Genomic DNA, 22,508 nt, shown 5'->3' on the forward strand with positions numbered 1-22,508 from the left:
CCTAGTAGGCGTTCCGGTGTCCACCCCTAGGTGTGACAATTTACGCCTGCTGGTGGTCTTTCCTTTCCTTTTTCTTGACAATAAATTCATTCATTCATTCATTCACCTAATAAGATATTTATACTGTAGTACTTTTCAAAAGCAAAAAAAAAAAAAAAACAATCGAAACAAAAAAAGAAAGATTTTCCAGCATCTGGTTTCAGAGCAATTACAATGTGCGTACAGCACAAACGAAACCAAAAGTTCCACGTTGCAGGCCGTGCAGGTGTGTGGCATATGGGAAGTCAGTTGGCGCAGAAAACAGGCTCGCAGTTTCGTTCCACTCTGCGACGTCGTAGCTGGTAGCGCGTGTCTGCTCGGCGCTACGCATGCGTCCCATGGTGCTTTCCGCGCAAAGGGCGAACAGCTGCAGCGAGGAGTTCACCTACAACGCTCCTGGAAACGAAGAGAGCCATGGACACTGAAATTGAAAGGTGAGCGTGTCATCACTTCTATCTGCTCATCAACTTTTGTCGTCACAATGACTGGTTGCTGCATCCAAACAGCTCATAGAGGCTCATTGGGTAAGCTTCTACGCTTTTGTGGTAGAAGTTTCATGTCCCTATTTGGACACTTTTTATTTTGTGTTTTCGGCAAAGGGTGTATAAACAGCGCTGGGTACAACTAGGCTTAATGAATGTGTCAAGAATATTTCATTTAGCCAAAATTATTTCTATCCCTCTGACTGCATCGAGAGTAATGACCCAGGCGCTGCCACAACTACAAAGGAAACACATGCAGGTTTGTACCCGTCTCGCGCGCACGGTAACGGCTGTTTCGTACATCTACCCTGCTGAAACCCACATAAACGTTGCCGTGGAACATACTCAATCGAAAAATTTTCCGCTCACGTCCTCTGCTTTTTGCCGCCCATCGACTACAGTAAACGTCAACGCATTGAGCTGTCATTCAAGTTGCGTTTCGCGGATTAGGTCTTTTCTATAAGAATTGAAGTAATTGTGCATATTAAGACCATTGAAAAGGGAGCGGATTGAACGAAAATTCGATTTATATTAGAGGACATTTTGCTGTAACTTTCCGTATCATAGGTAAAACAGACAAATAAAAGGTTAAGGCAGTTATCCTGATGAGCAAGATACAGGCAAATTTGGAGGAAAAGGAAAATGGAAACATTTCCTTCTCCTTAGATAAAACATTCAGCATATGGATATGTAATTATATAAAATAAACGGTTAGGCTAGTGAAGGTTAAATAGCAAAAAATGGGCGCAATAAAAACATAACAACTTTACTTCAAAAGCATATTTTTACATTGACGTGGACCGTCCTTTATCAAGAGTAATATCTTACAGAATAGAAGTGGTTTATATAAAGTTCAAGGATTTGAAGTTCCGGGGGCGGTGGCATACGTTTAAGATGGAAAGCGAGGAGGAAGAGGGAAAAGGGCATTGAAACGTGACAGAGAAAGCGAACAGCCAGGATGGACAAACTAGAAAAAGCATAAATAAGTGAGAGAGGGTGATAGAAAGAGGCGAGTCAGGGAGAACTAAACTGAGAGAGAAAAAGGCAGCGGTGAGGAAAGGCAAACTAAAAAGTTATGAAGAACCGAGAGGATACGACAGACAGGAGCTGAGGAGCGAAAGGGGACACATAACTGCGTGGCTGACAGGGGCGGCGAGTTGTAAACGCCCGCGGTCAGCCTTCCTTCTGCGGAAGGAAGGAAGTCATTCTTCCTTCTTTTCTGCCTTCCCCGCAAGCCCTTTAGTTTTAAATGCATGTGGGGCACCAAGCCGGCCTACTGCACGGGTGCATGTTAGTTACTTGGTTCAGCAACCAGGCGCACAGCCGGCTGATTGCAGCTAGCGTGATTCCTTTAAAGCATCATCCTCCACCGAGGCTGCACAGCGTGGAAAGGCGCCTCAAAATAAACTGGCCAGCGTAGCATCAAATGTTTCACCGAAAAGCAGGCCGCCCTCTGAAAACTTTTCCAAGAATATCGCGTGCGCACAGCATCCTGAATTTGCATTCAGCTGCTGCAGCATGCGTCTGAGGCTGTGAGCTCCATTACTCGTATTTCTTTTAATCTTCCTCTGTACCGAAGGGACGTTTACCGGAGGGGCATACAACCTAATGCACCTAAGGGACATACAACATAGCTTTAGCAAATTTTATATTAGAGCGAAACTTTCCATGCATCACTGATGACGATGTTGCAACAAAACGCACTGCAGGAAAGCCAACTTACACAATGTGCTTCCACAAATTCAAACGCAAAAAGCCTCCCGTGGCGGGAATCGAACCTGCATCCTTCGCGCTATGAAGCTGACGTGTATTAGATTGCGCTATTCCGACACAGTCAAATCAGTTTGCAAATTGACTTTGACTCAGGTTTTATGGGAGAAAGCTTCGCGTTTTAATAGTCTTTCTCTTACAAAAAGTTGATTTTTTTGCCGTAGCAACAATACATGTTCTAGGTCCAAGACTTCTGTGTCTTCCCGCATCACTCGGACATACAGAAAACAATGGTCGAAAGCCAGCCAGACATGAAAGAATCTTCCAATATGTCTCTGCATGCTTGATAATTACCGGTTGCTTTTTTACAGGGCACCCGGTGAGGTGTACGATGTGCGACGGCGGTTATCACACGATGACCGCTGTTCTTGGGCCCTCCCGAAAAATGAGACATTAAGGCCGAAAACCGAAGAGCCCGGCACAGACGTGGACCGACGGTGGAGCGTGGCGCTTCTCGCGAGCTTGGCGGGACTGGTTGCCGCGGCGTCCATTCGCAACTCGGGCTTCTTCTTCGTCCGTTTCCGGAACGAGCTGGGCGGGAGCGGTAGCAGCCGAGAAGCCGCTGCCTGGCCTCTCACTGTCTTGGAGGTGGTCTCGCACATGGCTGGTAGGTTCAACCCATCGCTCCTCTGCCGTTATAAAGGCCTGGATGGGAGTGTACAGTTTAGGCAATCAATCAATCAATCAATCAATCAATCAATCAATCAATCAATCAATCAATCAATCAATCAATCAATCAATCAATCAATCAATCAATCAATCAATCAATCAATCAATCAATCAATCAATCAATCCAATCAATCAATCAATCAATCAATCAATCATCCAATCAATCAGTCAATCAATCAATCAATCAATCAATCAATCAATCAATCAATCAATCAATCAATCAATCAATCAATCATCCAATCAATCAATCAATAATCCAATCAATCAATCAATCATCCAATCAATCAATCAATCAATCATACAATCAATCAATCAATAAACAATTCATTATTATTTGTTGAAGTAATTAATTATTCCGTCGCCAGATAACTAAATACGTAAATAAATTCTTAATTATTTCATCGATCAATCTATCAATTGACCAGTGACTCAATAAATCAAGCAAGCAATCAATCGTAACTTTTATTTCTCTTTTTAAAAAGCATATAATCTAGGGGAATGTAATGCAGGAGGGTTGACAGGAGTACAGATAGGGTTAATGCCAGACTACAGTAAATTGCCGATGAAAGTAAACAGAAGAATGCGACCAAAGGAAATTATGTTAGAGTGACGCACACAGGCAATATTATATAATCTTAGAAAGCGCCCACAGTGGGCACTTGCATAATAAAGAGTAGCCAGATGAGCGGCAATAAAGAATTAAGAGCCAGAAATAGAAAGGAAAACAATCTTCATCCTTAAAGAGGGAGGAGTCGTTTTTACGAGAGTCTACAAAACGCCGGCATTGCGAAACCGCGTCCACTGGACCATTGTAATATCGAGCGGCGGTGGCATATTCACACGGTAACTTCCAATGGTCTCATATGCATTGCATATTGTCTCATAGTTGGAACCCGGATTCCAACCACGAGGCAGAGATAATTAGAAGGATAAGAATAGGGTGAAGTGCATTCGGCAGGCATTCTCAGATAGTGAATGGCGGCCTACCGTTGTCCCTGAAGAAGGAAGTCTATGGCAGCTGCATCTTACCTGCACTCAATTACGGGACAGATACTTCGAGGCTCACTAAGAGGGTTCTACTTAAATTGAGGACGACTCAGCGCGCAATGGAATGGAAGATGATAGGTGTAACATTGAGACAAGAAGAGAGCGGAGTGGGTCAGGAAACAAACGCGTGTTAAGGACATATTATTAGAAATTAAGAAGAAAAAATGGGTGTGGGCTGGGCATGTAATGCGAAGGCAATATAACCGTTGGTCATTAAGGCTAACAGAGTGGATCCTAGAGAAGGCAAGCGTGGCAGGGGGAGGTAGAAAGTTAAGTGGGCAGATGTGATCAAGAAGTTTTCGGCGATAAATTGGTCCGTACCTGAATAATTGGAGATCTATGGGACAGGCCTTTGCCCTGTGGGAGGCGTAGATAGGCTGATGATAATGATGGTGATGATGATGATCATGATTGTCTTGCAATATATCACTCGGTACTTACCAAGCAGAACGAAGTGAGGCTTCAGCGCGTGCGGCTGAACGTCGCTGACGCAAGTCCTTTTTGCTTCCATGTGCAGCAGGCCACTTCCCTCCTCTGCACTCTTTGTGACGTGCGCGCTTACTCAAACCGCGTCATACGTGAATGTGCGCGATGCACAACATGTAGGACGTCTCTCCTAGGGTACCTGGACCAGCCGCTTTCGAGAAGACGAGCAGCAAGTGACGTGTTAGCCCTTCGTCTAAACGAGCAGCCCGAGAACAAAATCTCTATTCACTTTCCTGCGAAGTACTGCACTGAATCAGGGTCTCTAAATAAGTCTACGTAGGTGAGAGCGTCATCGTCATCATGTCCCCATCACTTATTAAAGTTAATTTTTTCTCATACATCTAGTGTAACAAGCCAGGCGCCTTTGTCAGGGTAACGTCACCAGTACCATTGAAGACTATTCTCCCTCTCTCTCGACGGTGACACAATGCAAGCGTGGGAATTGTGAGTACAAAACGCCTTTATTTGGAAGTATGCCTGAACGTCGTCTATAGTTGTTAGGGTTGTCATGCCCTCAAAAAAATGTCGTGATAAAATTGCCGAAAAAAAAATCACCAACCTTGAATTTTGCGTATGAGGAGGAGGTAGAAATACAATCATTTTTAGGAAGGCGATTAATAATTTCATTTCTGTAAACTGCGTGAAAAAAATCAGAAATGGTTAGAATTAGCCAGCGGGTAAAACAGTGTTCTAGAATTATAGGATCAAAAACCGCATCTCCACGATTCTAGTTGACGAGAGGTGAATCTGGGGAGTGGGTTGTTTCTTCTTCTTATTTATTACATGAGAAAAACAAATAGGAGAGATTCATGCCATATACCAGCGCCGGATACTCCTTCTCACGTAAGGTAAATGCTGTTATGAAAACATTGCAACGCGCCCTTACACATTGCATAGTTCTGCCAAGGGGAACGCTTCTAATAAAGTCTTTGCAAACTACATTGAGTAATGAGCAGTCCCAGAAAGAAGAACAGGGAGTAAGCAAAGCTCGCACAATACATTGAAGACACTAATTGGCCGCTCGAAGCAATTGAGTGGAGATAAGTTCGAATGGCAAGAGGAAGAAAGCTTTCACGGCTCGTTCGTATAAAAACACAAATAATTCCAAGTGCAAAGTACACTCCAGAGAAGAGACGATATACATCACAGATGGAACGGGGAGTGAGACTGCCCAATCACATACAAAATAAAAATATTGGTAGATTGTAGTATTTGTAGACTCTAAGGTGCGTTAAGGACAAAGGAGAGTTACATTTCGAAACTAATAAAACGCTACAATATGAGCAGACTCTACAAACAGTTTAAGGGCAACAAACGAACGCCGTTGCTGACTAGCTGTTGTTTGTTGTTGTTGCTGTAGTCCATTGTTTTTTTTTCGCCTTAGAAACGTTTGTTGTGGAGGTATACTCAGTACGAAAGGAAATAGTTTAGACATGGTAATTAAAAAACATGGCTCTCGGTTAGCAGCAAATCACGTTCCCTCTGAGAGCGTATATGTAGCTTTGACACGGGTGACTGCCTGAACGCTTGAATAACGCACAGTATCGAGAAGAGAAATGAAACGCTTCAGATTCAAAACAATGGTGAGGATACGAAGAGTGCTAACGAGTGGCAACATGGCATTACACTCTTTCTTTTTCACATTTTATCAAGAAATGCCCACCTATCTGTAGCACCAAGTCATCACCGTGCATAGAGGAAACGGGTTGCCCTCCACGCGAGTACTTAGCGACAAAATCGATCGGAGCTGCATAAGTCTGCGGCACAAGGCGGCTCACTACGTATCGGCATATCCGTTCTACAATTATGCGTGAAGGCATTGAATTTTCCTGACAAATAAGGATTGCCAAGAAATTCCGCGTTTTTGGGTATTTTTTCTAGGACAGGTAGCGCGCCTGATTTTAAGCCCTATACTGCATTCGCGAACGTGCGCCCAGGAGCGATTATGCCTCGCACTGCCCCATATATCTTGTATGGTTTATTATAGCGGAGTTTCGCTTTTTCTTTATTTCATATTGCTATTTCGAGTACTTTCTCCTTTTTAAAGGAAGCTCTCAAATATTTGTTTTCCACTTCTGGGGGTACTTCGCCATGCCGGCTGTAGTGTTTGGATTCCTGACCGCAAATCTTAAAGAGCAGTTGCCAATTTATCTGGTTATTTAGCAAAAAAAAAAATTCAACTGCGTCCGGGAGTAGCATTCCCTGAAAACTATGTTTTACAAGTATACCTTACTGGCTGTACTTTAGATGGAACTCTGATTTCATTTCTGGCTTTTTTCTAAGCCTAAGTGTCGGTTGTATCTAGTGTTGGTATTGTAAACAGGCCTATAATGCAATGCTGGGATTTTGAAACAAGAAAATATTTCCCCAAAAAATGTGTGGTTTCCATCGAATTGTAATTTATAGGCTGTACGTAAGTTCGTGAAGCCATCACGATCAGCTACTCTGTAATGGACCAGAAAAAAAAATATTGCGGAGTATACGACAGAACAGTGTGTGTTTTGCAGGCTTTCCTGCTGCGTTCCTTGGGGAGCGGATAGACGTCTTCCAGGTTTCTGTGGTTGGTAGCGTGCTCCTCTGGGCAGGACTCGCTCTGGCATCCTTTGCGAGAAATGTCTTCTGGATGTGCTTGACGTTTGGATTAGTCCATGGTAAGTAACGAAAAACGAGAAATACTCTTCTTTTTGTTAACGTCCTTAAATCTTTTTAGGGCTCGCTATGCGGACGCAATGATTGTAGGTGAACACCTCAATGACCCCCCTGTGACCGTTGTCTTATGGGTCGCTTTGCTAACAATGTCCAATAGAGCATACTCACTGCATTATGAGGGTAACCAACTACGAAACGTTTTTGAGGTGTTACGTTTATAAAGTGGGGCTTCAGATACGTGCCAAAAAGTGCGCAATTATGGCTGGGAGTGTATGAACACACAGGAATTATTTTTCTGCAGTATGTAAAAAACGGCACCAAAATAAAGAGCTGGACTAGGTTGGTTAACTTCACATTTCTAAGGGCGCAAAAGTCACGGACGGGTGCTAAGGGTTAAAAAAAATGCGGAACAATTCACATTGCACCACTCGCAAGAGTTTGGAGTGGCGCCTTGTGTTGTCATTCCTCAAGTATTTTTAAAGTAAGAGCTGTTTAAGCTTTCATTTCCGCCTTATAGCGCTACCGGAAAGAAATGTCAAAAAAAAACCCGCCCGCATCTTCCCACGGGGGGAACTCGAGTAAATGCGTCGCAGAGTGGTGGGGGTATCGCGTGAATGTTGCGTAATTGGGTATGGTTTGGGAATGCTTAATTGTTATTTCGTCTTTATTATTCTTATTTATTGAATGAAGGAGAAGCGAAGGCAAGGAGTGTAAAGTTAGTCTGTCTTTATTGCTTGGGGCCGTCAAGCAAAGCGTCAAGTCTAGCGAAAGCCAAGCAAAGACGCCCTTGACTGAATTCCGAACGCGCGATCCGCCGCTTATATACACACCGCCCGCGTTCGAGGGAGAGGAGTACGGGGGAGAGACGCGCATGCGCACACTTCCGTACACAAGCGCGCGAACTTTCCACGCACCCACCACGCCGTTATCACGCGTACACGCCCTGCCGCCGTTACTGTTGAGCGCGACGCAGCGCACGGGTAGCTACGACGCATGAGCGCACAGACGCGCTCCCCCCGCACCGCCGCAGCTGTTGTTGAGAGCGACGGAGCGCACGGGGTACACGCGCTCCTCCCGCACCACCGCACCTGTTGTTGAGAGCGAGGAGGGTACGGAGGAGAGACGCGCACCTGCGCCTCAACGCGACGCGCATGCGCAGTGAGCGTGTGGACGGTGCCGACAACATCGACGAGTGACATCGCGAGCCTAAGAAATGCTCCGCATCTAAAAGACCGATGGCACGTGAGCGTGCTCCTCGCGAGCAGCGCCCAACGTAGAGCAGATCGGCCTTCGGTACTACTCGGCCAGTGTTCATGGCCTGATCTCTCGCATGCTCTTCTACTCGCCAGTTCGTCTGCGTTCGCGTCTGATGTGCGGTGCACAGACGCCGAGTTCGCGCTACAGACGCCGAGTTCCCGAAGCCAGTTGCAGCGGGTTCTAGCCTGTCGTAAGGCGGTCCACTTTGGGAGAGATATGAAAGGCTGCAGACAAAACTTTCCGCGCGTGCCAAACACGGAGACCTTTGAGCGGCAAGTTGGGAAATTCATGTGAGGTGCAATAGCCGAGTCTCCGACGAAGAGAGAAGGAGCGCCAAGCACAATGGGTCTCGGTTTTGCCTGTAACCAGAACGTGACTTGGTGTTATGAAAGAATTAAGGTGGGAAAGTAGAACCTTTACATGCTTCGAAAGATGCAAATATTTTGGCATGGAGCTGTCGATACCTACTTAAAAACAAAGATTGCTCGGTGCACTCACCTCATCTTCTCTTCTGCAGGTGGTGGCGTCGGACTTGTACTGGTGTCTCTCGACAAGATATTGATGCTGAACTTCAACCGTTACCGTGGTGTCGCCAATGGGTTAAAGTGCGCCGGTTTCTCGGTCTCATCGTTTATCTTTGTACGGCTGCTTTCCGAAGCTGACAAGGCCTGGGGATTCCGCTGGACGCTGCTGTTATTTGCTCTAGCGTGCACCCTGACAACTGCCTTCTGCTGTGTGTTACTGAAAATTTCTCTGAAGCAGCGAACCAGTTCAGTTCGAAAAAGCGAGTGTTTTTGTGGCCCTAGCAAAGCATATGGACGAAAAAGCTTGCCCTTCTTTGAGATAGCGAACCCAGGTGACGCGATAAAAGCATCCTCTATAGTGGAGAATGACGGCGAGGATAATAGCGCCACAAGAAGTGAAGAGAACACTTACGATTGTCTGAGCGCTTCGAGAGATGCTGATGGCGACCGACGTATTCAGTGTGAGCAAGAAAACAACCAACCCATACTCAAGGATTTCGACGGAGCAAACAGGAAAGCTGACCGCCACGATGGACTCGACCTACACAGCTCTGCTAGAAGTGCGAGAAGGGGCACAGACACTGTTAGAAACCTAAAAAGTTTGTTTCGCCTGTTCAGAGAAGCTACATTCTCTTGCCTTATGGTATCATCTGTTGTCTCAAACTTCTCAGCTTTTGTGTTCTTTGGCACTATCGTGGACTACGCCATCGACAAGGGGGCAACTCGTACGGAAGCTGAGTGGAACATCGTGTCGTCCTCTGCCGCGGCGCTTGTCGGTTCCCTCGGCGTGCCCGCTCTGGCAGACCGGGGATACGTCGGCCGCAGGACCCTTGTGGCGGTGGTGACGTTCTTCTTCGCTGCGTCGCTGATGTGGGTGCCACGAGTGGTGACAGTGGGCCAGTACGAGCTTGCAGTAATGTCGGCAGCCGCCTGCAGCGGAGCCCAGATGAACATGAGAATCGTGCTGCTGGCGGATTACGTACCGGACCAGCTTTTTACTCTTTGCCTGGGATTATGTGGAGCACTGTTTGCTCCTGTTGCCCTTTACTGCCCTGCGATGATAGGTAAGAGACTTTTACTTTGAGCGTGACGTTGTCTACACTACTTTACAAATCCGCTCAATTGCATGATGTCTCCCATCGCCGCCTAAACGATGTATATTTGCGCTTCGAAGGCAGAAAATATCAACCGAATTATTAGAGCAGCAATCGGAGACTGCCGAAAAGCAATCCGCAACAACTCCTAAACTTTGTTATATTGGAGGGCACCCTTCCCTATAGTTGGTGGTCATTAAATGTAGATATAAAGAAAACCAATAGGCGGTGCCCAGGACATTTTTAGATTGCTTACAGAATGGGCTAGCAATACAAGCCACTTTTTCATGAAACATCACAGTGCACTTCAGTACATGGAAACTTGAAATTTGTTGTTCAGTGAATTGCTTCACATCAACAACAAATATACTTCTTTTTTAGTACGAAAACATTCCCCATAGGCTCCCAACCGCTCCTATAAGGTTCTATCCCAATTAAGTATTTGCCTTTTAGGTTCTTCAACCGCATGCCACCACATCGGCGTTTGTGTTTCTTTTGTTGTAGCACAGTTCCTCGGTACCCACTGTGTTACTCGGATTGGTTTCGTATCGTTCGTTTTTGACATTACACACCTCGTCTACCCTAGGTTTCTTTCAAGTTTGGCTTAGATGCCTCGCCCCCCCCCCACCCCCCAATTCGTCTCTTTGTCCAAAGTGATCGTGTACCATCCGTTAAAGTTACTCCTGTTTTCATTATTTCGAGGCTCGATAAGGCCACGTAACTTTCCTTGCAAACTTCTTGCAATTCATAAGTCTCTCGCATACAACAACTCGCCGGGAGAACACATTGGCTGCATGTTGCATACCTTCCTCTTCAGCCAGAGACGCGCTTTAAATATGTCGTCTAGCCACAGATATAGTACCATGATGGTTCTACCAAGCGTACGTTGACTTACAGCTGATTTCTTTTTCATGGGTCAGACTCGCACTGACAATTTATCCAACATACTTGCAATGTTCTACTTCTCGTTGCATGCATTTCCTGAACAGAGAAGAGGCTGTTGGTATACATGGTTAAAATGTCCCTAGATTTCACCATTTTCTTTTTTATCCCCACGAAGTAGCCTCCAGAGTTTACTTTCCGAAGGACTTTTTCTAGCCTTCTACGGGCCAAAAAACATGACGAGGTCACCCATAAATCTGCGGTGCTTCAAATATGCGAACTTTTTTGCATTCGAGATTTCTCGAAGTCTGCAAGCCCCCACGAGTGTTAACAGTGTGAAGAACAGCTTCGCACAGATTCGCTAACAACAGCTTCGTCTCCCTGTCTCACGCCGTTCAGGAAAGGGTATTTCCCACGCTCTCGATTACAAATCATTGGGCCTCTACATCTCTTGTGCATATCATCCACATGCTCCGTGTGGCTCTTGATGATTCTATTACTTTTTGATGTCTACTGAATAGAACGTTTTCTTTCAAAATATCTGAATGTGTTGTGGTGGGCCCTAATTCATTGTTTGTGGGGATTACCTGGTTCTTGAGGTAAACGTAATCCACTATTTCGTAGCCTTTCCTACATCCTGATTGTTTCCTCGGTTGTTCGATTGCTAGGCGGATGTTTATGTGTTAGTATGCTCCCTTTGTAAAGAACGTGTATACATACGGCTGGTGTGCCCGTAGTTCTCTGTCTTTTTGAAATCACCTTTCTTGTAAAGTAGAAGTAGGATGGCGCTATTGGGTTAGTCACGGCGCAAACGGATAGTAATTTACCGATTCTTGTACAACAATATTTGTTGCGTCTTAAGTAGATTTAGGCCTATTTTATGTCCAACCTTCTACTTCTTAAAAGTCTTTTGTGGCTCATGTTTAGTGTGCCTCATGGCCTAACGTAGTTAGCGTAAAAAGTGCGTTGAACTTCTTGCTAGTGTTTTGTAGAAACCTCACTGTTTCCCCCCCCCCCCCCCACCCTACCCCCCAAATTTTGCCTCTGAGTTTGCTTCCACGCCTGCTTAATTATATGATTTTTTCCTTTTCCCCAAAATGCTCCACCTTTTTCTAGTGCATGCTCTGTTTTTAGAACCTCTTAGACACGTAGGTCTGTAATCCTGCTTTTCTCAAGCACTTTTGGCAACTCCGGCAATTCGATCGGCTTCCTCGTTTTCCGCACTCATATTCCTTGGTTTGTCACTCTCTCAATTCCGTAATTCTGTACGATGGTTCACTTGTATTTTAGGTTCCCTTCCCGCTACAGCTACTGGCTATGCTACGATTATCGCTGCCAGGTCGTCAATAGTTGTGGCTGTGATGAAACAGAGGAATTACAGACGCATACTGGGCCGTACCGGGGATCAGCATCGAAACAGAACTCAGCAGCAATACAAAACATTAAAGAGCATAGGTTTTTGACATTTTTAAAGTGTATCTGCACTACTTGTGATATTTTAACCACTGCTTCCATTTTCTTTATTTTGTGGTTCTATTTAGGATACTACCGCGACAACGCCGGGTCCTACAACGACTTGTATGAACTACTCGGCCTTCTCCAAGCTTGTGTAGGGATGTTGCTGCTCGTATTGGTCTGCTCAAAACGCGGCAAGGTGCCCGACGAAATTCCTGGCTGGAATCATTCATCAAGCGGAACGACGAGCATCTAGTTGATAACGGAAGAACTGTTTTACTGCTAGACCTTGTTTTGTGGTTCTGTTTCTCACAATTAGTATATATTGCGGTCGCTCGCTGCAGTTTCAATTTATACGTTACACGACGTTGCATTGCTTCATGAGGGAAAGTCGCCATACCCTTACGGTCATTTCGCCTTGTCGTCGTCTTACGTGTCATTTATTATAGAAGACTATCACTGACTCATTTGCTATTAACGGTGACGGCATACTCAGAAAAAATCTGGGTCATCATTCATCACAGGAATTATGATTGGTGTTATAAAAAAACTAGCCAACCCATCCGATAGCGAGAACAGGGATTCGGGCTAAGTTTGTTGCGGCTCAGAAAAACCAAACCAAAACTCTGATCCCCGAACCAATCCTTAATAGACCCAAACACTTTCTAAAGGAACTTCACCTCAACCTGTGACACAGCCTAAACCAAACCCCAACCAATCCCACTGGGTGAGCGCGACCCGGTCTTACAAAAAAAATTCCCGCGCCTTCCTGCGAGGGGAACACGAGTAAATGCAGAGCATTGGGGCCTCAGTACTGATTGAAGGCAGTGTTGCTTCCATCGCTTCTTCCGTGATGCTGGAGTAGCAGACACGAGTAAACGTGGGCACGAGCGTCAACCAAGGAAGGAAGGAGCAACGCAGTGACTGAAACACGAGCGACCGCTAGCCGCTATATTTGCAGCGCGCGCAGTAGAGGGAGAGCAGTACGGGGGGGAGAGCGCGCATGCGCAAGCAGCGCGCGCCCTTCTACGCCCCACCGCGCTGCTATCACGCACCTGTTACGCCGAGACCGCGAAGGAGCGAACGGGCTGACTACGACGCATGCGCGCGCCAGCTGCTGTTGAGAGAGAGGAGGGAAGGAGAGGCGCACCTGCTGCGGACGCGAAACTGTTGACACCGTCCGACGCAGGAACAGGCGAGGCTAAGAAATGCTCTGCATTTAAAACATATCATTTACACACCCCAGAAAAAAATCACCCCTCGTCAATAAAGAATCACCCGCTGGTGAGTCTGCTCTCACTCTGAACTTATCAGCAAAATTCAAATCAATCGCTTGTCTCCCAGCATGCAGCACGGCCTGTCAGTAGCAGCGACCGTGCCGACGGTGCTACTTCAAACAGAGAAACCTCCAGTGCGCCTATTTCAAATTAGCCGCTCCTCTCCCGGCGCGCAGTGTGGCCTAGCAATAGCGGCGTCTGTGCCACGATGCATAGCAAGTGTAAGCTCCAACGCGTTGTTTATAAATACTATGCCCAAATGGCGCAGTCGGATAGACGTTGGCTTCATAACACGAGAGAACCGGGTGCGATTCTGATCATGGGTTTCGTTCTCTTCTTGAGGCACTTGGGGCTTCCCAACACCATCACGAGCTTCCACGACACACGTCAGTCAACTCAAACTGCGCTTGCAGACTGGCCAAATAGCTTGTGTTGTTATTTGTGTTGTTGTACTGTTACCAAGCCCTGTTGGAATGTGTTGCAAGTGAGGGAATTGACTAACCACTGGGTCAATAATTGAAAAATTGAAATATAGAAATATCAAATACATTGCCGTAGCTCTGCTTCAATTCCTGCATGCTTCCACATTTTCATATAGCAGAAATGAACGCGTATTCAAACGAAATGTGAAAGCTGGGAAGACGAATGGCGAATTAACTTTATTTGCAAAAACTACTGAGTGGTGAGGGTATAGTGCCAGTAACACAGCAATGGGGTGCTAGAATTTGCATTGGTTTTAAAAGGCGATAAATATTTTTTGGTTTCTTAGACCCATAATTTTGGTCTGAAGGTATGTCTGCCTCTGTCCCTCTATGCAGCCACACGGCAAAAAGAGAAAGGAATTTTGAAAGGAAAGGCTTATACCGTCAAAACAATCCCAAACCATAAAACGTGCACCATACTTTAAACTTTTCTACATTGCTGCCCAAATATATACGACGCATATTTCAGAGCAATATCAATACTAACCTGTAAAAGGCAGTTTTCTTTTAAAACGATGCTTTAGTGTTGTCACTGATGACATCTGGAACGCGAATACGCCCTGCAGAAAAACCAATTTTCTCTGAGCACGATGATGAGCAGCACCATGACATCGTAATTGCGGTGGCGCCCGCCTGCCGATAATGTAGCACTGCATTAAAATTCTGCTGTGAAATATTATCAAGAATACGGTACGCATTCTGGGGGAAACGAATTTATTTCCTGGCAAAAAACTTGTGATCTTCGCCTTCGTGCGCTTTGTTAGCGTTAGGCGGATATACATTTTGTAGGACGCGAGCGCGTTGAACGCATCTTCGATTAATTTGTGAAAAGTCTCAGAAAAGCGCCTGAGCAAGTCAATAGCGACGATTACCTCGCCTGGGGCGAGCGCAGTAGCTTAAGCAGTTTCTGGATCGTCAGTCTCCACTGACACCTCGTGTGCTCTGGAAACTATTTGTGCAATTTCTTCATCGTTCGAAACCAACATGGTGTCGGCGCTCAGATAGGCGTGGAAGCTCCGGTATACTGCCACCTCGTTAAGCCGACAAAGCGTGCTTAGGAAATGGGCGGCATTCGTTCTTCTTGGTCGTGTTGACAGCTTGCGGAACGCGATACATCTTTGGCAGGGGGCGCTGCGAAGCCAGCGTGCTTGAAGCAGTTGACGCATCATCATAGCGTTTTGACGAAACACAATCGAACTTGCTTCTTGCTCCTTTTTAAATGGGCCTGTTCATCGTAATACTTTGTCAAATCGGGAACCGCGCTGAATAAGTTTTGCTAATTCGATTTAATAAAATATCCTAATAAAGGAACCTGCGGGGGAATCCGAATTTGTTCGTTAGATTGCGAAATGCGTAAGATTGGGTTTCGTGAGATCGAGTTTTGACTCCAACAGCGAGGGCGACAGCAGATACTTCCGCAGCTGACAAAAATGAGGTAGGGGATGGAACAAAGCGGGAGATCCCGGTCTTGGTGGTTGCCATGGGCAATGATGAAGAGAACGAAGTAAAGGCTAGCATTTTTTTGAAACCGATGGGGCTGGTATGAAATACATTTTTGGAGCATTGCTACGAACGGGACGATTAAAGCGTGGATGGTAAGTAGGACAACGCCTTTTTGCCAGGGTCGGTTAAGGATGTATTATTACCAAGGAAGTAAAATAAATTTTTTATCAATCTGTTAAGAAATTAGGGTTCTAAACCACGTAAAAATGCCAGTTGTGAACGTTTATGAATCAAGTGAAGAGTCGGCTTATGAGATGCTCCTGGACGAGGATGCCTCATTTTACACTTCAGCCGTACCAGTGGCCATAAGCAAGTTCCGTGCTGTTCACGGCTTTGCTGATGAAGCGATACATGGCCTCAGTGACGCACTTTCTCACAGTCAAGAGAGCATTTGATACCATCTTTTCTTGGCCCCTCCAAACAGGCTGTGGACGCCATGCTTATGCCTACATTGCTGCTATTTTTCATCAATAGTAGGGCAATTCTGAACGCAGGCGATTTGAAATCTGATGTCCCTCCTCTCTTAGGAGAACAGATCAGCCCTCGAGACTCCGTTCTCGTACCCTTTTACCGTTACTTTTAAACATAGCCCTCCCCGGCCTCCATTCGCCGCTTCATGCAATCCACCATATCCACCCCCCTGCGCAGACAGATGGCATTGCTTTTGCAACCGACTTGAGTTCATCATGGAACATTTAAGACTCTTCAAAAGGCCTGCAGTGACACTAAAGCAATTGGATTTATCGGTTGGTATTAGCACGACTTTACAAAAAATCTGTCTGACCACATGATCAGTATGGAACAATCTACCCGTACTTAACGAACAATCTATCCAAATTACCCTGGATAGCAAGCTGATATCCTACCACTTCCAATTAGAGGTCTTGATGTTACTGTGCATGATAACACACGAAACGAGGCGGCCATATGAAAACTCCGAATTTTTTTTTTGCGAAAGATAAGGCGGAACATGTTGGTACGTACTCCGTGTTATCTCCAGCCGCCAGCGCCGCATGAAAGAGCAGCACTTTCTCCGTCTAAATTGGGACGAAGTTATATCACGGACTGCCTATGTCACCTCGCACCATGACGCAAGAATGCCACAAGCTGAATGTCGAGAGGTTGGGAGGAAAGTTCTTTTTGTGCAAAGTAGTACGTCGTTCTCACTCGTATGTTAACGAAATCGGTACGCAGTATTGGGATACAGTTTTTTGTCGTCTATGTTGGGTTCTAGGCATTGGAAATACAGATGTTCTACCAGTTTACGTACAAATATAGGAGAATAATGCCAGCAAAAGATCAGTTTTTCGGCTTAGAAGTGTGGCTAACATTGCAGCGAGCAGGTGATTGATACGACTACACTTTAATGACTGGGCGAAACACGGTGAGCTTTTCACGGGAGAACGCTGAAAAGTCATCCTCATATCGGCTGGAATCTCTTCTGACCCCCCCCCCCCTCCCGTTACCTGTGCAAAGCAGCACATGGGTAAAGCTGCTGTTAGGGCACCAATTTTCGCCGCAGTAGCCCCACCTCTTTATAGTGGGATGCCTGGTTGTCTAGCTTGTACCGCGTATATGATTGACTATGCGTTTTTGAGGATGGTTTTATTACTTCCCACGCACCAAAAAACGACAGACTCGCATTGGCCGGGAGATTTCATTATCTGAAAACAAAAATATTCTTATCAGACAGCCACATGTCTCCCATAGCGCGAGGGAAATGGTTGTAAATGAGACCACGACTTTGCGACTTCGTAAACATTGTTCTGTTGTTGATCCTGTATACAACACTACACGGCAATAAAGATTACTAGTAGGGAGTTCAGCGCACGGCCTAAGAATATTAAACTTATGTTTGTATTTCGCGCTGTGCAGGTAAACAATGACCTTTTTTAACCTATCCAGTCTTTATATTTATATTAATTTATAGCAAGCATCCGCCCATTCGTACACTACAAGAATACGGTGCACCTGCGTGTTTTGAAGCAAACAGCGGTTTACGATGCTGTGGTTCGCCTAAAAGCGTACGCTATCACGCACTTCTGTGAGCTTTCCTGAGAAGTGCAGAGTAACTCCAAGCATTCGTTGAACTGGTTTTAATCATTTTAGCAGTCCCCAATTTGTGCGCCTATTTTCAACCATTTTGCCCAAAATCCGTAGGCAGTTTTGCGCGCCCTGGCAGATCGCATACTAACAGACTTACTTGAAGCGTTTGCATCAAAACACCAGTAGCCTTTGCCAAGGTATTCATTAGCACTACAAATTTTCCGCCCTTAATAAATGGAAATCAGCTGAAGTACCCCCTAGAATCAGTAAAAACTCTTCAGTCGTTAAGCCAGCCTTTTTGCACTTCATGTGTTTTTTCTACTCATCATGGCCCGCCAGAAGCATTAGCGTTGGTGTAAAGATGATGTGACATAATATTCTCTGCACCGATTACTAATGAGACTGCAACCAGTTATCCCCCTGAATTAATGCACTTTCTTCATTATTTTCGTGACATTTTACAACATGTCCGCTGCTGTACTGCTTCTAAATAGAATCTGAATCTCTTCATAAAATGGGAATAGACGCGCCGTAATCCTAATCTTACGTACATGGGGTTACGAGAAGCGAATGTTGTATTTTAAACAACAGCAGGATGCTCACGTTTATGCTCCATGATTAGCCACCCCATCATCGTGCTTCCGGGGAGTCTCTGCTATTTTCGTTGTGTCTTCACGTGTTATCTTGTTCGAAGCCTTTTTCAGTTTTTGTGACTTCCCAGCCCGGACCATTAATTGCTGTCATTGCTGTCAGGAGCAACCGACATTGTTGCTCTTCCTTAAAGGACAGGCGCCATGTAATTTCCTTTTATGTTTGTCGCTTCTACAGATAAGTTGCTAAGTCCTCGTTGGTAGGCTTATTCGTGGCTTCTGCGTGCTGAATTGAGGTGGAAACAGAAAATAGGTGGAGGTGAAGAGAATGATCGAGTCATGGCCGGTCATGCGCCCCGAAAGTGCCCGAAGATTAAAAAAAAAAAAAAACAAGCTAAGAGGAGAATGAACGGCACACAACCATGCACGTGGCGCTTTCCGGGAGAATTCCACCGGTTCATATTAGCTATAAAAGCCACGGTGCGAACACGCACGCAGCCAGTCACCGATGCAGTGGACACTGCTGACCGGCGAGGCGGTGCAGGTTTAACACGAGGAAAAGGAGATTAAGTGTATAGAACAAGCAGCGCGGCAATACACAGCCTCGTTGGTAATCCAGTTTTGGAGAACGGGTTGGCTGCTAAATATTTTAACCGGTAGGATAAAAAAAATTCAGCGAACCATGCATTCCACCGCAAGACTTGTATGGCGAAGCGGTTGTAGGTGAGCGTTGCTGGACACATACTTAAATTTAAGTATCATTCTTTAGTTGCATAGTTGCGGTGGTAGTAGTCCTCGTCATATACATCGAAGAGGTCGTAATCGTCCTCGCAGCGAGTGGTGGATGCAAAGTCATCCTCTGCATTGTAGACTTCCAACAGCTCAACTGGCGAAGTTTGCCGTAAGTCGGCGAAGGCTTCAATCGTAGCGAAGCAGCATAATTTTTCATACGTGAGCACTGAAGTATACACCAAAGTGCAATTAACACGTTTTAAATTGATTATTTACAAGTTCCGTCATTTCGTTGTACTGTCATCGTCTATGCATCGTACTATCGTACATAGTACTATCATCGTCATATGCATCGATATTTTCGATAGTGCCAAGAATTACATGCGCGGTAGCGCATGTCGACAGCGCTGGAGCTTTTTCTTTTTTTGCTATAGTACTGCGCCATCCGGGAAAAAAGATGTCGCCACGAGGCATGGAGCTCACGAGCGCTGTGCATTTCTTTGGCATTTTTCCCTGCAACGACAAACTTACGGCTTGTTAAACAGCTCCATTGTTAAAAATGAGCTTCACGCCCTAAAACATCACCTGGGACGGGAGGCACATTGTAGTAGAAAACAGAAAATTTTAAACCAGCTGGTGGTGTTTATTTTAGAAAAATGACACGCCCATGCTTTTGCTTTTGGCGTCCATATGGAAACATTGGCTCAGATTTAACACTTCTTCTAAACCAAGTTATCACGAACGAAGGCAAAGATTACGCACACAGTGTTTCGCGAAATTCTGCCGTAGCTTAGGATTTTGCAGCCTGGTTATATCTACTGGAGCACTGGATTGCTTTCGCTTGCGCTGAAGGACACGTGCAGACAGCTCAGCATGTGTGCCATCGATGGCCACTCTGCGAAACCAAGTGCCAGCGAAGCACCCGCCACAACAGCGCTTTCGTTAGCGAGCATCTTCTGTCCTCTAGTCTTTCCTGTAAACTCAGTCAGCCCAGTGTTTTCGTGCTTCAGTCATTTAACCCTCGCCTAGCCACGTGGTTGGCTTGCAATGAACCACACGCACCGACGGTCCGGCCGTGGCTGGGCCATAACGCACACGCGAAGCAGCCGTTTCACCCCCTTGTACCCAAGTGGGGACGCTCCAAGCAAGCGAAACGACACGAAAGGCACAGATTGCACAGAAGAAATGAAGAAGCAGCTGTCGTCCCGATGGCTCAAGGTCATTGCGACTGGATGAATGACCGTGAACGCTCAAGCGCAGTAAAGCCTCCCCTCGAAACGTCCGCCTCAACATGTATCCAAACTGTGTCTTTCGGTTAAAGCCCTCCAGCGCTTTAGATACTGGGACACTCCGGGGGACAAAGTGCGCGGTCATGCCTGTTGTCAAAAGACGTAAGCCATTTTTGAGAAGTAATTCCGCATGCTGATGGGCTAAAGACCTGCTTTGATAGCCTTAGCATCGTGTACAGAAGCACCTCGTCGGGAACTCGCACCCCGAAAGTCTCGAAATAAAGTTTCTTTGTGCCGTTGTGCACTTGAAGGCAGGCCGACTGAATTAAATAACCAGGTTTACAAAAACAGTGATGGCTTTGAGCTCATTTTACGCACAACGCATTTTAGAAACTTGAAACATTCGCCACGCTAATGTGTGCGATGATTGCCACAGAAATAGTAAACGGCCCTGGTGTTAAGTGCAGAAACGTTAAAATAAATCCACGTAAGCACCTAATGCGAACAGCACCTAATCGACAGCAAGCACCTTGCTTGCTGTTGATCGGGAAAATAGGAACAGTCACATGTCACATTGTAACAGAAATTAAAGAGGGAACTTCATTGCCTTACAAAAGGTTTTACCGCCACGCTATTCACACGTTTAACCGGAAGTTGATGATTGACATGTGCGAGATCAGGCCTGTCACAATTAGGACTCAGCACGCTGGCATCCTCTGCACTATTTAAAAGAGCTCTGGAAGCAAGTATACAATAATGGCCTACATTTGTACGATAGAGCTACCATAACACTAAACGCATTACCAAAATTATTGCTTTGTGAAGAAATCTCGAAGTCCTCGGCGAAGACATGTTCTTCACCATAGCGTCGCGAGTGGCTACTTGTTGGCCCCCTTCAGCATGACTTTAATTGGTTGGGCACGACATTCAACCATTTCGTACTTCCTAAAAAAGGGTTGCAATTCTAGTTAGAAGCACATCACGGGGCTTTAGACGCTGATACGTAACGAGGTGGCAAAACGACCCGTGCGCGACCGCCACACAAGTTGTGAGGCTCACCCAAGACCTTTGTGTTGCACTCTAATTCTGACAGCCGCATATTTTTATTTTTGGGTGGTAATGAAATAAGTTGAGGCTGCGTGTATTCTCCCGGCAGCCGTGATAATTACATTCGAAAATTGTTACGGCTGTTTTCACAAAAGAGGCCGTACCGAAATTTGGCTCAATAAATCCGTAATAATACCTCAAGGAAATTAAAAAGACCTGTATTTATCATTTTTTACCACGTATTACCATAGAAAGTCACGTGTAGCGATAACCTTATATATCAAGTGCCAAAAAGGGAGGTCACATATAACATAACGAAGCCTAGCGTAACGTTAACCTCACGCAACCTAAAAAATCTATTGTACACAAGCTAACGGAACCGAACGAAAGGTAACGTAAACATGCACAAGTCCGGCCAAACTGCAGCCAACCTAACTTATCCCAGCACTGCACCAACCTCAAATCACAATAAACCCAATTCAACCAATCCAATCGAGATATCCTACGCGTAGATTGCGTGATGTTTGTAGGACTAGCCAGAACAGAAAAAAATAATTGCTTACAATATCTGGATGAACAAATTATTATAAAAATGGAAAGCTAAGAAAACAACCCAATGGCGGATTCGAACGCGAGCACTGTAGGTGTGCTGTTTTCGGGAAGTGTTTCTCCCAAGGAAGCTCCAGGGTGGCTTCCTTAGCCTGGACTGGACTGGAAAGACTTTATTAATCATAGCCGATTTCTGTGAGAAATCTCCGAAGGTGATTCTCACGACTGCCCGAAGAATAGACACCAGTTTTAGTTAAAACTGAAACAAAATTTTGCAATGCAAATAGCCAAAATGATAGAACCTGTCTGGATGCCTCCAGTAAACACTTTCACGCGAGTAAGAAAGGCGAAATTAGAAATGAGTACGATATTAACGAGTCAGAATGCCGTGGACTAACAATGAAAGGTGCTCGTACCAAATTGGAGGTCATGTTGGTCTGCAGGTAGTCTGTTTATATGAAGCACATTTTCCCTGCTTTTTTTTTTACGTTCTTATCTCCAATGTTGCCCTGGTGACTTCCCATGTTCGATCGTATATTTGTGTTCCTGACTCAGGTAATCTTTCTGCAGCTGCGGTCCGACTGGGAAAATGAGCGGTCAGCCAGATAAAAAAATCCCTTCGGTGTTTGTTTACCCTTTTTGTACAGCAACAAGGTCGACACTCGGAACACATGTGGGCAATCTAACATAAGAATACCT

General features: G+C 45.5%; 1 protein-coding gene across 1 annotated transcript; it reads left to right on the top strand.

Moving 5' to 3' along the window:
* Positions 1–289: 289 nt before the first annotated feature.
* LOC144146934 (uncharacterized) lies at positions 290–14,180 on the top strand. Its single transcript, XM_077678893.1, has 5 exons — positions 290–473; positions 2,603–2,898; positions 7,001–7,144; positions 8,917–9,987; positions 12,441–14,180. Exons 1-5 carry the CDS (start codon positions 454–456, stop codon positions 12,608–12,610), a joined length of 1,701 nt encoding a protein of 566 aa, XP_077535019.1. The 5' UTR covers positions 290–453; the 3' UTR covers positions 12,611–14,180.
* Positions 14,181–22,508: the final 8,328 nt, after the last annotated feature.

This window comes from Haemaphysalis longicornis, unplaced genomic scaffold (genome assembly GCF_048455015.1).
Source record: "Haemaphysalis longicornis isolate Haplotype H1 unplaced genomic scaffold, Haemaphysalis longicornis Haplotype H1 scaffold_7, whole genome shotgun sequence".
NCBI classification, from domain to species: Eukaryota; Metazoa; Arthropoda; class Arachnida; order Ixodida; family Ixodidae; genus Haemaphysalis; species Haemaphysalis longicornis.

Bases quoted from the DNA above. Each gene is read 5' to 3' on its own strand.
- LOC144146934 (XM_077678893.1), top strand. From the start codon at position 454: ATGGACACTGAAATTGAAAG. The intron at 2,899-7,000 runs GTAGGTTCAACC...TGTGTTTTGCAG, and splicing joins GGTGGTCTCGCACATGGCTG to GCTTTCCTGCTGCGTTCCTT. The intron at 7,145-8,916 runs GTAAGTAACGAA...TCTCTTCTGCAG, and splicing joins GACGTTTGGATTAGTCCATG to GTGGTGGCGTCGGACTTGTA.